This window comes from Zonotrichia albicollis, chromosome 1 (genome assembly GCF_047830755.1).
Source record: "Zonotrichia albicollis isolate bZonAlb1 chromosome 1, bZonAlb1.hap1, whole genome shotgun sequence".
Lineage (NCBI taxonomy): Eukaryota > Metazoa > Chordata > Aves > Passeriformes > Passerellidae > Zonotrichia > Zonotrichia albicollis.
In genome coordinates, this window is record NC_133819.1 from 31,259,615 (window position 1) to 31,276,737 (window position 17,123).

Below are 17,123 nucleotides of genomic sequence, written 5' to 3' on the forward strand. Positions count from 1 at the left end.
AAAAACCATTTTAAAATCAGTGTGCAGCTTAGATTCTTTCTGTCTCAATAGTGAAACTAAAGTGCCCAAAAGTTAATGACGAAATGAAACAACTTAACAAATGCCATATGAAATAGAAAAAATGGGAGAGGAAAGAAAAGTTGTTTGGTATTCTTTTGAAGTAATCTTAGAATTTTATTATAAAGCATAAAAAGTGTACAGTATTCAAGTTGAGATCTCCTTTCCTGGCCAAGGTTGAGTACCTCTTAAAGCTGATTTTGAGGTATACCTTGTAATCTTATTGGAAAATCTGGTGATGTCATAGTGTGTTTTTAAGGTATGGCACAAAAGGCAGAGAGAATTATTTCTTATTTAGAAAAAAAAAAGGGGGGGTGGGGAAATCCCTAATTCCAGGACTAGGTTTTAGGATTGGCAGTTAAAGCACAGACACTCATTTTTTTTTCCTGTAATCTGAGCAAGTAACTGTCCAACATAATAATCATGGAAAAATAATCCCTCCTCTGTAGCATTTTTATGATGCTTTTCATTGTACCTGCCTGCCCAGCCAGAGCGAGTGGGGAAGCCCTGTGTTAGGGGGGACGGCCACTGCCTGTCCCCTCTGCAGGGTCCTGCTGCTCTGCTCTGAAGACAGAAAAGTGAAAGTAACTGCGGTTTACTGCATAAAAGCTGCAGCTTTCCTCATAAATTAGGCTATACATGAGTTAGTGAAGGCCTCATTCATTATCTGTGCAGGGGGATAGCCTGGCTGATGGCTGCCCTAGAACAAGATTAGATGCACAATTGAAGGAAAACCAGCTCTGTGGAAGCTGGATATTTTCCTATCTGCTTGCCTCAATGAGTGTTCACCAGTGTGAGGGCCATGATCAGGGAACAAAAGCTGCAAGCTATATTTTGGCTTTCTCTTTTAAGAAAGCAAGTGGTACACCCTCCGAAGCCAGCGCAAGCGTGTACCAACTGTGAAGCTGATACAAATCCAAATTCTTGGCTGTACTTGAACAAAGTGCTGTCTGTTTGAAAACCTGTTTAACATCCCCCTCTGAGACGCCAGAGTGCTTTATTGCTATTTCATCTCTGAGATAAATACCCTGATTGTGATAAGGTTACTTTCATAATAAGGAGGCAGGATATAATTATAACATATAGGATGTTTGTCTTGCCTTGATCCCTTCTTGTTGCAGACAGTCTAGGCTTGCCACACCTGTGATCACTGTAAATAGCTGCAGTTGTTGGAGCATGGTTGTAATTTTGTGGAGTAGGCTGGAAAAGTGTAGTTTAACCTGATGCACTTTTTATTATATGCATATGCCTTTGCAGTTCTCAGCACAGAATTTGGCCCTTGTCGAAAATACCTTTTGGCATACATCAGTTCAAACTACGCCAGTAGAAACTAGCCCTTAGCTTTGGCTGAACAGTAACTCAGTCTTGTCTGGACTCTGTTTTTGGTGAAGTGGCAGGAAAAATCTCCATTCTTTTTTAAGTCAACTCATAAAAAAATATTTCTTGCTTTACCATGGTTTTTTAAAGCAACCAAAAAGTTTATACTTCAACAGTTATGGTTTTAGTGTAGGTTTACAACTAAATACTAAATATTTGATGAATGAAAGCATGTCCATAAATGTTACTGTTATTATGGACTGTGTACTTGGGAACCAGAGTAGTGATGTAGACAGAATAATAAATAAAGAAATTAATTCAACTTTTTCAAGTTTCTTGTTATTAAAAACATAAAATTTCAACCTTTTGTTCCAATGGTACCAGGCTTCTCTATTGCCAATCTGCGACTTAATGTTATGAAAATTGAGCTCTTGAGACTGGAGAGTTATCACCAAAGAGTTTTGCATCCAGGAGTACTGTATATCTCATTTGTTAATGTGATCACACTGAAACTAGATTTTAAGATATTGTTTCTGACTTAGCAGTCTGCAAAGTCAGAAAGACACAGACCCCCCTATGTTTTACTGGACAGGCTGTATTAATAAACTAAATCAAGTTTCAATAGATTCAATAAACTAATCATACAGTTATTTTTCAGTCAGCTTTCCAATGCATCTGGAAAATGGCACATAGACACATATTGTTGGGGTTTTTAGGAAGTGCATATTAAAAAAGGTGTTAATATTGTGCTGTGTGGTCAATGGCATTTAAATTAAAGTATGTGTTTTGCAGATAGGATTATATGTTTTAAGAAAGGAGTCTCAGATATTATTGCAGGAAATTAATTAGACCATACTTATTATTTGGCTTACTTGGTTTACTGATTGCAATGACTAGGAATTAATCTTCCTTATTCCGTATCTGAATAGCTCGAAACACAGGTTTCTCATTTTTTCATGTCAGCTATTTATTCTTATCGGACCAGCTCTGTCTCTTGCAATGAATATTAACTTGAATGGGTAACCTCAAAATTCATGTAATTTTCTCCCTATTTTGCTCCATGGTGGTCTTAAAACCACTATTAGACTGCAGATCAGCAACTTATATTTTTCCTTGTCCTTTGACACTTTACTGAATTTATCACTCTCTTTTTCTTGTAACGCCTTTCATCTCTGCTATCTTTGATATCCAGTTGAAGATGGGAGGGGTGTTTGTGTGCCAAGAACAATTACATTCCTTTTATTTTTAGTCTTTCAACAACTTTTCATTCTGACTCTTTGCACTTTATGAATACTGTCTAAAAAAGGATCTGTGGCAAGGTCTACAACCCTGTACATGTCAGTACCTACTCAAAATCTTCATACTTTTTCCCCTCTCATGCAGTATGTGGTAACATTTTCTATGGCCTCTAGGACTGTTCTTTCAGAGTGCAGAACTAGAACTGCATAAAGTACAGTTGCTGTCTTCTTATAATTACAAAAAAAAGTTTTATTGTGTTAGTGCTGAATGAGCTTGCTCTCATTTCACATCCAAGTAAAACTTGCTATGCTTGTTTTTATAACAAAAGGAAACAAAAAAAATCCCTTCAGATTTTGTCTTGTTCTTTTCATTCTCCTTAGCAACTCCTTCTTTACCCCTACCAACCTCTCCCACCCTTTAATCAGTTTTCCCTGCATTCCAGCACTTTCCTGGTCTGCTTTTCAACTTACTGTTTATATCATACCTGTAGCTCTCCTTTTCATTTATGCTTTTTTTCATCACATTGCCTTCATGGCAAAAATTGTCAGCAGCAGTTGATATGAAATAGAAATGTTGGTTTGACCTTTGAAATTAATTAAATTGCCACTAATCTACACATTATCAGTATAATGCTACAGCTTTGCTGCACTAGGCTTGTTAATACTGGTGTATGTGTTGTTGATAATAAGAACAATGTGCAAATTGTGATTAGTGCCTTGCATCAGCCATCGTTCTAAGTGACCTCTTGAATACTAGGTGTTTATATGATACAGGATCTCATCTTAGAATCTACAGATGAAATCAGCAAAATAAATTTTAAAAAAAGGTATTTTAGTACATATTCTCCTAATGCAACTGCTCACTATGAGAAGTTTGTCTCATTGCCTAAAAAGAAAGATGGTTTGCTTTATTATTTCACGTTAGAAGGAAATAATCTCAGACAATCATGTCATCAAAACTTTGGATGAAAACCAAACTCTTCATCAAACTGTTTTGATATGCTGTTTTGATATGATGATGCGCACTATCACAATGGACCAACTAACATATGTAGCCTTTGTATGTAGAAATTAAATTTATTTTACTCCCTTTATATTTTCTAATATGGCATGCTGAACATGCCAGAAAGCAATGTTGTTTAACACAGTACTACCGAGCTGTGCATTTTGGGCCCTCCGTATAACTCCTAGCAGGTGACCTCTGTCTTCTTTAGAGGTGCGCTGGTCTGCAAGAGGCTTGTGCTCAACATGGTGAAAGGATACACTAATGCTGACATTCTAGCTGAGCTGACCCAGTCCCTTGAAAAGACTCTTCTTCTCCATACCAACTGCCAAAGTTTCATAGGAAAGAGTAGTAACTTAAGCAATGATCTATAAAACAAAGACGTGAAAAGGATATAAAGGACTTTGCTGGTAGACATGTAAGTAGGCACAATTTTTGCAATTGTTGGTACAGAATGATGTGTCTTCAATCTGTGACACATGTAGTGTTGGATTCATTTCTATTTGCTTCTGGAAAAGAAAATCTGCCTCTTCTGGGAAACTATTCATTGCAAAAATGAATATGCAGAGGGAGAATATTTATAGAAGGTGAGAAAATACTTTGGGTTTCATGAGGAGTGAATAATGAATAATTCAGTCAAGTGTAAATGACTTAAAGGGAAAATGTCTGTGAAATGATAAGCTACCTAGTAAATTCTTTTCTCTTAGGCAGTAAATCAGCAAGATACATGCCAAAGATAAACTTGCACTTCAAAATTATTCTAAATCAGGATCTTAAAAATTTGGCCTTGTTAATTTTGAATGGAGTTTATTCAATTTGTGCAAATATTTCTAGACTGTAGAGAAAAGAAAATTCTGTTCCATTGCCGCAGTGCCTTTGTTATGTTCTACTTCTGTTTTAATATATTGTCATCACTCTGAATCTGGAGAAGTCATTTTTGAAATGTTGGTTTAAAATTAGATATTTTACAATTTCACATATCATCATAAATCATGAATGTTTTGGTTTGTATTTCATTGCAGCGGAAAGCAGATGTGCCACTTCAAATGCAGTAACATGCACAAAGTGTCTTGCTTTGGGTCCAGAGTGTGGATGGTGTGCTCAAGAGGTATGGCATTTTGCTTAATTACATTTGACTTTATATTTTAGCTGCTTCTGATCTTTGTAAAGATAAAGACCTTTACACCGAGAAAATTATAGTGAGAAATAGCAAGAAAATCTTTAAATGACCCCTAGAGACAGAACCTGAGAAATCATGTGAAATACATTTTGTTTCCAAAGGAGAAAATGCAACCTTTTATTTGGAAAATTGCAGTAATTTTAAATAAAGTGAGACCTTCCTAATGCATTCCATCTGCTTTGTAGACAGCTTTGGCAGACTTACAGTAACTTTGAGATTTTAACAGTTTTTGGTTTCCAAAGCAAAATTACTTATCAGTACTTTGTATTAAGTCCTTATCATATATGAAAACAAGTCTATACATATATGTCTACTGCATTTAGCAAAAGGTTCTGCTAACAGTGGAGTTGACTTCAGCTTCACCCTATATTATGATCCTATCACAAATGGAAAAAATTATGCTTTTCTCATTTTGACACTGGAAACTATCAGTTCTGAGACTTGGCACGGAAGATAGATCTTAGGTAGCAAGAATTATTCTGAAATTATTGTTACTGTTCAAGCTATAAGAATATGAGAATTTTTGCTTTTGTTTGACAGAAAACACATAACCCTGTTGATAACATGATTTTGAATAATCACTTCAGAGGAGCAAGCTTTTGAAGAATTTCACTGTCAATCGCAAGCTCATATGCTCTTTAAATTCATGTGGAAATTACCAGTGGTAGCTTTCCGGTTAGCAGCAGAGAAGGTAGATAAGTTCCTGGGGTGTATCTTGCAGAGATAAGAAGAGTAATGCACTGTAATATCTATGTCTTGGAATTATTAACTTAGTCTGCCAAAGGTACAAGGCTGAGTAATGCAAGGATGGGTAGAGGCATGCAGGGATTGTTTTCCCAGAGGAAGCTTAGCACGTGTAGATGGCACAATGGATTACAGTGTTCATTATTCTGGCCCCATGTCCTGTCTTACAAAGGGCAAAGCTTTATCCTCCTCCATCTGCATTTATTACAGAACCGCATTTGCTAACTCTCCAGTGCTTTGGAGCTGCAGTACGTCCCCTTCTAAGTAGGCACATGGCCTTGGCCAGTTTCACTTCTGCTCTGCTTGTCCTGCATCACTTCTCAATCCTGAGAGCTGTTCATGGACACCAGGGCTTTCTCAAACCCTCTTAAATAGCTGGCTCACCTACACACCATCCATGGTTATGGGACAGCATAACTAGTATTATTGCAGGTGGAAATATTGCAGTGCAGCTTAGCCGCCTGCTTCATGAGAAACATCTTTTTAATAAGATAATCAGGCCTGAGGAACTCTTGAAATGCTTTGAATTTATACCTACACACAGTGGACCTCAGAAAACACTACAAATCTATTAGTCATTACTGATAACAAGAGTAGCTAAATTCTTATGCATTTAAAAATCTAGCTTTTTGAAAAGTATCCACTAAAGAATATGTAAATAGTAGTAACTTAAAAAGCAATGCGTTGGTTTTAATAATAGGTTTGGTTATAGAAAAAATATATCTGGGATAGACTACAAAAAGAAGCTTTGAAGATAGGAAAACAAGATATAGGACTGTCATATTTCATTGTTCAGGGGCTTTCTCTAGTCTTTACAGGGTCTGGATAACTATTTATTGTCTAATACACAGTTCGCTGTAGTTTAGATTGCTTGTTTTTGCCATTTTCATCTGAAAGATCAGAGCTTGTCCTTTGTTTGGTTGGTCTCCAGCTTTGACTCAGATGGACCAATACTTTGAAAGAATACAAGAGATCTTGTCTTTCCCCCCACACACACATGTTCAGAATCGTATTAATCATCAGATTAGTGGTCAGGAAGGAATTTTGGATTGGATCATTTTGGCACAATTTTGGACAACTTTTTTCTTTCAATGCAGAAAAGGATGGGCTGCTTCTGACATCATCCTTTTACTAATCACTTTTCATTAAAAAGCATAAAAAAGCTACCAGGGCTTTTTTATGTTGGTGACATCCTAAACTGTCCACTCCTGTAATTATACATGGATTCCTCTTTCCAGGAATTGAAATGATGTAGTTCAGCAGGTCTATGGACTTTGTGTAGTGAGATAGATAAATTCAAGCTGGCTAAATCTAGAGCTGACCTCTGGTGCTCCTACTAAATATCAGCCTGAGTAACATTACCAATGGATTCTTCTGAAAACTAACCTCTTTTGATGTTGTGGGAATGATGCTTTCTTGCTAAAATGAGCTCATAGCATGGCACAGAACTTTTTTAAGTGACATAATAACAGTGTGTAATTTCCTTTTTCTCCAAAGTCAGATTGTTCTGATTGTGCAAGATCCTATTTCTCATTTAAAATTTTTTTTTGTGTAGAAAAGAGTCAATGTGAAATTAGGTTTAACTTCTAATTTAAATATTGCATCATTGCCATTATTAAAAACATATGGCTTCATGAACTTGTCCTATAATTTATGCAATTATAGTAGCATATTTTATTGTTTCAAAGACCGTTATTTTGGTTTTCTTCATCCTTTGAAGTTTATACAGTTTTTTTTCAGCTCAGATTGTTTTGTACTTTTTCTTTCTTATTAAACAGGATTTCATGGCTGGCACAACACAGAAGGGACGCTGTGACACTGTTTTCAACTTAATGAAAAGAGGCTGCCAATCAGATTTGGTTGAAAACCCTACGGTTCATGTCACAATACCTAGTGACCATGAAACAAATACACAAGTGACACCAGGAAAAGTTTCAGTCCAACTGCGTCCAGGTTGGGTCATCTCTAACACAATCATATTATAATAAATTTAAAATAAAAACAATAGTTCTAAGTACAGATATTTTGTGAAGAGGCATCTGGAATAATTATTTGGAAGAATGATGCTATAGCATTGTATTGTAGAACTGTAATGGTGTTGCTCCCATATTCAAGTATCATCTGCACCAAGAATTGTTTCTGTCAAACACAGCTTGGAATAATGCAAGTAATAAGTGGAAAGGGAATTTTAGGTGTTCTTTCCTGTTTTCTTTTGTAGTTTCTTGATTTTTTTAGCCACTTACACTAACAGTTTTGCCTTACATGTGTATATATATTCATTCTGAGAGAAAATAGAGTTATAATCCCTAAATTCATAATTTGATAAACTTCTTAATTATTTCTCTACTTTCAAGTGCATTGACTAGACAACTAGAAAAATACCAAAACCATAACATAAGAAAAGACTACATTCCTAAAGAAGACTTAGCTGTTCACTGCCTGAATTTTTTTATAACTAGTAAATCTCCATTTGCCCTCAGCACAAATCTAGTTAACTAAGTGCTCATACTCTGTCTCTAAAAAAGCTGTAGCCAACAGCTGAAGTGAAGGTGATATAAAGGGATGCAGGATTATCTTTCACTCAATAAAATTTAATTTATTTCTTTTGCAAAGAGAAAGAGATATGTGAGAGGGATCAGTCTTTGTCTGAAAAACATTAAATGTTTAGGAGAAGTATTTTGCTGATCTTCACTGTAGAAATGATAATTTTCTGTCAATTACAAGGGGAAAAGGAAGGATCTGCGTGAGTGTAAAGCACAAAGGATCTCTGTTTTTCACACTTTATAATAATAAAACAGTCAAGGTAGCATCAGCCCATCTCCTTTCTTCACTCTCCTTCTAAAGAAGTGACTGATCTCTGCTTCGAGAAATGGTTCGAGCAACTGAGCTACCTCTAAGCCCTGTCTGTGATCACATTTATTTCCAAAGGCATACTGGATTCATAGGAAAAAAAGTTAGCTTTCTCAAATTTGGTTTCATTAACCATTTTTTCAGTAAATAATGAAATTAAGTTTGGAGTTCCTTATGCTTTGTAGAAGTTTTTGCATCAGGGAGGCAAAAGAATGAAATTTCAAGGACTCCAGAATAAAAACTTTTTTATACATAGATATCTTGCCCATATTTTCCACCTCAGGGAAACACACAGATATACCACTATAGTTTTTTCTCAAAACAGACATTTGCTACAGTATAATCATGCAGACAAAGATGCTTTTGTTTTGATACTGGGGGGGGTTTGCCACTGTTTTCAAATACTCATCATTTAGGATTTATGTGGGAAAAAAAACAAAAGCTGCACTCAGTATCTCACTCTATGCAAACTGGAGACCTGTAAGGGTCGTTTGCAAAACGTAATTCAATTTACATTGGCAAAGAGGAAACATAAATTACAGCACACTGAAATTGTTTTCCTCATGCAAGACCTAATACAGACAAATCCTGACATTTTCAGATAGATTATGTTCAAAGACCATTGGAAGAAAGTACTTTGCATATTTAAATTTTATGAGTCTGATCTCTATACTGGATGTACCTTTTGATAGTTTTAATTGAAAACCTGCATAGTTCTTCTGTAACATCTTCCTTCCTCCTGTCCTTTGCTGTATCTTCATTGCACAATACTGGATTAGATTCTCCACTCATCACATGAAGATCCTGAACTCAATTCTGCTGTGAGCTCACCCTGTGGATGACATAAAATGATGGCTAGTTTGAAACTGTGAATTACTGTACCCACTCTGCCCATACAAACCAATTCAGTCATTTTGCTGACATTACAGAATATTAGACAAGCAAAAATGTGAGGACTGGTATTAGCAGCTTCTAAAGCATTAACATCTATCATCTTGAAATAAGAGTTCTATTTTGTATAGACCAAAAGATGATTTTTTTTAATATTAAAACATTTTAATAAAATATATGTATTTTTATTCCACAGAGTTTCCTCATCAAATCTTTGGGATTTGATGAGCAGTTTGGGATAAACTTGTATCATTATTTATGTGAATTTTTGAGGCTGTGCTGTCCTTGTGGTGTGTAGTTTTAGATTCTGTCATATGACAAACTATTTGCAGGATACATTTACATACTTTGAAGTGACAACCTTGAAGTGACTGACCCCAATTTGTATGCAGATCTGTGTCCTTTGTAAGCCACAACTGCTTTTTGTTGTAACGCCAAAGGGATTGCATAACCATGAATTTAAAACAAAATGGAGAGAAGTCAGATTTTTACAATAAATTGCACAGTGCTCCTGCAAGAAAAAAAACCAAGATGTTCTCCAAAACAGCCCTTTATGGCTTATTTTTGAGTGCTTCTTCAAGGTTTCATTTACTCTTGGGAGATTTTCTTGTTTGTTTGTTTTTCTGTTTGCTGACACAAACAACTTTGTGCTGAGGTTGCTACAAAAATAAATGTATTTTTAAGCATGTCCATTCAAAAATAGTAAACAAATGTATTTGTTTCTTTTTTTAATCAGGAAGTGAAGCAAACTTTATGTTAAAAGTTCGTCCTTTAGAGAAATACCCTGTGGATCTTTACTATTTAGTTGATGTCTCAGCCTCTATGCACAACAATATAGAAAAGTTAAATTCCGTTGGATTTGCTTTATCTAAAAAGATGGAAAATATTTCTCTTGATTTTCGACTTGGATTTGGATCCTATGTGGATAAAACTGTGTCACCCTATATTAGCATTCATCCAGGTAGAATCCATAACCAGTGCAGGTATGTAGTCTTTTAACATTTACTGTAGCACAGAGACATGTATTTAATGGCAGAATATGCATTATACATATTTATTTTTAAAATTCTTCAGAATTTATCTTAGTTTCCTTGTACCACAGTTCTTTGAAAAAGTTTCTAAGAAAATGCTGAAAATTCTTTTACAGTGATTCCTTCTGAAATACCTGCTAAATGATTTCAGAAAAACTGTTTCTGTATTAGAAAAATTATGCTGTGTTTTCTTTAGCAAAACAAGCCAAAATCTATGCTGCTTTGGTGATGTTTTGTATTTAATTTTGAATTCAACTGTTGTGGTTTCCATTATTTTGGGTATAATACCTAGATTCATCACAAAGCTTTTACTTTCTGATCTAGGTACTTTCTAGTGTATGGTCATGTATTCATTAACTCTTTTGTGATAATTCTACTTTTGTCAACATGATGTGGTTTCTTTCAGCACATTTAATGAACATAAGTGATTCTCTGATCTACAGTTCTAATGTGAAGTAGCTCCTCTTTTAAATACAAAAGATGTTCTGCATTTCTTTGTTCATGCCATGCCTTATATACCTTGGGTTCAACACTTACATAAAGTGAGGAATCGCTTCCAAAACCCCCGGAGAACAAGATTATGCACAACAAACTCAGAGCTGTATAAATGATAGTAGTTGGAAAAGTGAATATTTAATTCTTCATACTTTCTTGCTTGCCTTTCCTGGGAAGACATGATCCAAAGTTTTGTGAAGTCCCTAAGTACCCTTTGTGATTTCAGTGGGTTTTGAATTGGTTCCTAGTAGTGGAGTTCCTTCTAGAGATGTGACTGCCTTTGGATAAAGCAGTCATCTAGACCATCTATATATAGTGAGTGGATATTGATTAGCATTTCTAGGTCACAATGTATTTTGCCTAAGAGGAGACATCTGCAAAGGGATTAATCCTTTCAATGCCAATTTCTCTTCTTTGACTGTACCTTGATTTGGAGGGGAGTAGGTTACAGTCTGAATGCAGTAGAAATTAAGAGTTGAAAGCTGCTCAGCCCCTCTGGAATGGATGAGCACTTCAACTTGTGCCATTACTCACATCTGGGAATGGGTCCCAGGTCAATGACCTGTACAAGTGCTGCTTCACTAGCTTACCTATGATAAAAATCAAACTTTCTCCCTTATGCATAATTTGAGAAAGTATAATTTGCTGTGATGTTACTGAAAATGAATTTTCTCATCTATTTGATGAGGTAATTATTATTAATATCAGCATTAATTTTGCATACAGTTATGTAACACTAGTGGGTATAGGAAGTTAGATTTTATTACAGTTCAGTAGCCTGTGTAGCAACCTATTAAAAGATCTTACTGTTACAGTATAATAGTCTTTTCTCAGGATAATGAAAAGCAAAGTTGTACCGCGCTGTAGATATTTCAAAAGGTTTTATATAATCCCTGAGATCATCCCATCCCTCTTGTTGCATTTTTTGTTCTGTATGAAACACTACATATATAATGTTAACATATTAGCTAAGTGATTATATACACAATTCCATAAAATACAAGATAATATACATTCTTTGTAGTTAATTATAACTACTTCCCACTGAACTTAATTTCACATGGGCTTGCTCTTTTTTTCTGTAAGCGCTTCTTATTCTGTGCTACCTACATCTTCATTAATATCAGGATTTTATGGATTACTGGGGATTCAATATTTTCATCTCCTTCAAAGGAACAATAAGGCTTTTTTATTTGTTTTGTTTTTGTACAGTGATTACAATTTAGATTGTATGCCTCCTCATGGTTATATTCATGTGCTGTCCCTGACTGACAATATAGCAGAATTCAGAAATGCAGTGAATAAACAAAAAATATCTGGGAATATTGATACACCTGAAGGAGGTTTCGATGCGATGCTCCAAGCAGCTGTGTGTCAGGTAAGGAAGCAGCTTATTTACAAAAGAGTAAAGAAATAGTAATTCAGGCACTATAGATATATATATATATATATATATAGAGAGAGAGAGAGAGAGATAAACTGGTGGTCAGTGTTCCTGAATTCAAAATGCCAGTGGTATGCCTGATAATACTAGGATTTTTTCTTCCTTTTCCATTATTTCCCCCTTAAGTAAAAATTTCCAATTGAAACTGAAAAAGGAGAGCATGAGGGAACATGTTGTAGTATTGGTTATGGATGTTCAATTTCTGGCCTTAACCATCCTAACCAACATAGGATGGATGATGAAAGCACCTGCTACTTGTTTGAACAGACACAGGTATTAATGTCAGTCAATTACAAAATCAGTTTCATAAAACATTAAAGCACTGCTTATGTTCCTCAATGAAGTCATACCATTTGACATTTCTTCTCCTTAAGAACTTGAAAATTGAAGATGTTTTACTTAACTGCTTGTGTAGATAAGGATAACAGAAGAACTTCTATGTTCTCGTCTTTTAAAATTTTCAAATTTTAAAACAGTACAAATCAACTAAAAATTAACTTTTGTGCATTGATAAAATGTCATCACAGTCTGTCCCATGCAGAAAAGGATAGAAAAGATATTCATGGATAAGTCTCAACCTGTAAGCATATTAGATAACAAGAGTTTGTTTTGCTCTAGAGAGCTATTTTTGGTTGTTGTTTTTCTTCTTATGCATATTAATGCAATACAAATTTTGAAATTTGGCTGATTCATGGATTTGGTAATGCTCTATAAAATATTCAACTTCTATTCAAATCACAGGCTTGGCATGTTTCTCATCTATTAGAATGATGTCAGGACAATTGTTTTATCTTGTCCATCTTCACACTATTTTTCTGCACAGTGCAATATCTCAAGAACAAAAAGTAATCCAAACTATGCTAAAAATGGATAGTTTGGTCCAATTTTATTTTCGAATTTTGATGAGCAGGTAAGTAAAATCCACACTTCATAAACACTGTGATTGAAGCTGTTACAAAAATTTATTCTGGAACTTTGGAAAAATTCCTAAAAATTCAGTGTTTCTCACTGGACACATTCCACAGTTATGACATGTGAGTTCTAGAATAATATATGCTTCCAAGAACAATAGAATGGAAACATTCATGAGAATGTGGAGGCTTTCTTGGTAAGTGAATTGTGAACTGAAAGGGATGGGAAGAATGTGCAATTCATAATGACCATCATGAACTATAAACTATATTAATGTGCACTCATTTTGCCTACAATAGACCTTTATAACTTTCTGCATCTTGCTTTAACCAATACATCATAGTTGCAAGTAGCAGGTTAGGACATGGAGCTGCTTTAAAATTTAGATTGCTCTGACATATGTAGGTAGGAATCATAGAATCACAGAACATCTCAATTCAGAAGGGACCCATAAGGATCATTGAGTCCAACTCCCTGCTCCTCACAGTATTACCTAAAGCTAAACAAGTCTCAAGGTGACAAAGTCAAATGATGGAGTCTTAAGAGAAGAGGTTTTTACTGTGCTGGAGGAGAATCTAGAATGATTTAAGACAAATCCTGTTTACAAATAAAACTTAAAATACTCCTTCTTTAGAGGGGTGCTGTCTAGGGGTGTCCAAGAGAGACTGATGCCTAAAGTACAAGTTGGAAAGATATAACCCCCCTCTATACTTTTTATTCTGGCTGGCTTGAGATATTTAACCTCCTTTCAGAGATAATAGAGAGTGAGCCTGAGAAAGGAGCTAAACTCCTCTCCATGAACAAAGGAAGGCAGAGAGCAAATCACAAAACCTGGCTGAATACATGGATTGTATGCAGGTACATGTTTCACATGAGAATCATGGAGATTCTGTGTCATAAGAAGGAGATAAAATGGAAGCAGTGAAAAAGTAGATGGAATAAGCAAAAGAGGGAATAATGAAAAAGCATATGATGTGTCTCCTGTGTGCCTCAGAAATTTGATTATAATCGGGGAGATAAATGTTTTGAAAATACAATTTGGCATCTCTAAATTGATTTAGGTATAAGTTTACCCTGCTGCATCCTTCACATCACCAAATTCCTGAAAGGCATTCAATTCACCCTTGAGGCTGCCACTTTGCTATCAATCCCCTAAGATGGTGAATAAATGTAGCATTTTGCTGCTTAATAAGGAATTTCTCAATTTATAATTGCATTAAGTCCTTCAAACTTTAGTTTATTGATTTGTGATTGCATACTAATGCACTTTCCAGGAAATTGTGTAGGAAAAGAAAATTATAGAGTGATGAGAATATAAATCAAAAATAGAACAGTGCCAAGTATCAATATGGATGAATGCATGTTTACTGATTGTAATACTTCCTAAGACCCCAGAGGATCTTACAAACTGTGGGCTTTGCATTTGTTACTTAATAGTGACGTACACAATGTGGCAGCTGTTATCAAGCCCTCAATATAAAGCATTACTGACATGTATAGTGAGACATGGCTCTTTAAAAAGCAAAGAAAATGGTAAATGGAAAAAAGCAAAGAAACTGGTAGATTTCAGATGTAATACATTATGTGTATTTCCACACAAAATGCTTTAAATAGCCTGGTCTAAATGCAATGCTGCCAGGCAGTGTAACATCTGGAAGGTGGTCTTTCATGTTAATTTTTCATTTTGTTGTTGATTACTTTAGAAAATAGGTAGCTGCTGCTTTCTTACACCTAATTTTGTTTTCTTTGTAGAGCCATATTGGATGGCGTAAAGAAGCAAAGCGACTGCTCCTTGTGATGACAGATCAAACTTCCCATCTGGCCCTTGACAGTAAATTAGCAGGAATTGTAATTCCCCATGATGGAAACTGTCATTTGAAAGATAATGTGTACATCAAAGCTACGAGTATGGTAAGGTATATGTCATGGATTTTGCCTTCAGAGAGGCAGTGGAAAACTGTTTAAAGGAGATTTTTAGACTCCTCTGAAAACTTTGGTTTTATTTCAGTTATTATAATAATATTATTCCAGGTAGGGAAGTTGTGAAATGAAGATTTGGTCACCTGGCACATTGACATTCTTTTTGTGTGAACTAACGTATTTTGGAGTTCTGAAAAAAAGGTACAGAGCAAAGAAGGATATGTTATGGTTTTGGTGTGAGTTTTTATTAGCATCTCATAAAAATCACACACATATTGTATAAAATAGAAGTAAGAAGTGTGTGGTGTGATATCTTGCACAAGTAGAAGCTGGTAAGATGTAGGAGTTGTACAGTCTTGCTCACAAGACAAAGGTAGTGGCTATGGTTTATGGGCAGAGGATGCACAGGAATGTTGGTTGAATGGCTTGGTATGAGTAAACCAGAGGGCATACAACAGCAAAGAGCTATCTCAAATGGACGGACTAGCATTAAATGCATTCAGATTTCACAGTAGAAAGCCAATGTGTGGTAATACAAACCTTTGCAAAAAGTTGGAGCAAATCTGCTGTTGCAAAGTAAGATGCCTTCAACAGATTTCTTTAACTTTCAAAATATTTTCTTCAGTAATAGATAAAGTAGTTATAAGTGACTGAAGAAAGGAATTTTTTCCTAAGAATTATAGGCTTCAACTGCTTTGGCTATTTTCTTAAATAAATATGAATTGTTTATTTAAGAAACATGAATCACTGCTTAATTGCAATGTAATCCCCAGAAAGCAGAAGTATGACCTGTGGTGCAGTTAGAACACATTGAAGTTTTGTTCTCAGTGCTGGCTGCCCTTAGTTGAAGTGTACAGCCTGTGTTCAGCCAGAGCCAGCAATGTGAAAGTGAAGTCAGTGAGGACTTGTGTAAGTAGGGTTAGACCTGAATGTAATCCTGGCAACTGTTATTTACAAGGATGGTGGAGCAGCAGTAAAAGGCTGCTGGCTGTTGTGCTATCATGAAATACAGGAGGTTTCTGGGAAGCAGTGAGTGTTTGGGACCTTGCTGAGCGGAGGAGGGAGAGCAGTGTGTGCTAACAGGAAGGTTATTTAGATTTCCGTTTATCTGACGTTCTTGCATTCATATACTCCCTCTGTCACCTCTTGGATATTTCCTCACAGATGTCAGATTTTTTTTTTTCCATTTTAATCAGCCTATTCAGTTTATTCTACTTAGAGCAAATAATCCTGAAACTTTTATTTCCCAATGCAGAACATTCTCTGGTTTTCTTTCTTTTTAGTTTTCTTAGTTGCAGTGCTATAAATCAGAGAATATTTGCTCTGCTTTTTAAATAGTTGCTAAAGGTACAAATCTTTTTTGGTGTTCAGAATTCCTTTGATAATAAAGATATTTTCTGTTTCAGGAAAAAACCCAACAAACTGTATTTATTTTCTGTCCAACTTTGGGAATTAATTTCTGTTGCAACTGAAAAACTCACCAATGGAAAATATGGGCAAAATCAATGAACATATTTCTATGCAGTTATGATAGATTGATGCTCACTGAAAAAATGTGTTTTTACTGATATTCTGCATTCTGGTTTGATAGTTCATAATAGAACTTTCCCATATGGAAAAAGAAATCTCCATGATGACTGTTACTGATGTATTTTATGAATTTGGTTTTTTTTAGCCACCCAAATGAAATGACCTTGAAAGATGCTTAGATCTGATGTGGAACATTTCGAACATACCGGCTGCTAACCCCTTTTTTTTTAAATATGTGCTAATTTTTGCATGCCCACATGTTAACAGTAGGCATCAACTTAGTACTAGGAATTGCATTTTCTGGAGCAGATTTGATGACAACACAATAGTGTCTGTAAGGGAAGATGTGCTGGTTTCTTGCTTTTTTCCTCTCATCCATGGTAGATGTGATTATTTTATTTATAGATATCCAACTTCAAATAAGTGAGTGAAATCAGAGGGCTGAAATAACTATTTGATACTTAAATGAAATATCATGAAAGTCTGTCAATCTTTTAGAAAACATAATATG

General features: G+C 35.3%; 1 protein-coding gene across 2 annotated transcripts in view; it reads left to right on the forward strand.

Annotated features, from left to right (window-relative positions):
* The window catches only part of ITGB8 (integrin subunit beta 8), a 49,120-nt gene that overhangs the window by 11,077 nt on the left and 20,920 nt on the right, over positions 1-17,123 (forward strand). For both annotated transcript variants that reach the window (XM_074537071.1, XM_074537060.1), the window contains exons 2-6: positions 4,638-4,723; positions 7,318-7,492; positions 10,017-10,263; positions 12,019-12,184; positions 14,915-15,073. In XM_074537071.1, coding sequence (XP_074393172.1) covers positions 4,638-4,723; positions 7,318-7,492; positions 10,017-10,263; positions 12,019-12,184; positions 14,915-15,073 — 833 coding nt within the window. The remainder of the gene's footprint in view (positions 1-4,637; positions 4,724-7,317; positions 7,493-10,016; positions 10,264-12,018; positions 12,185-14,914; positions 15,074-17,123) is intronic.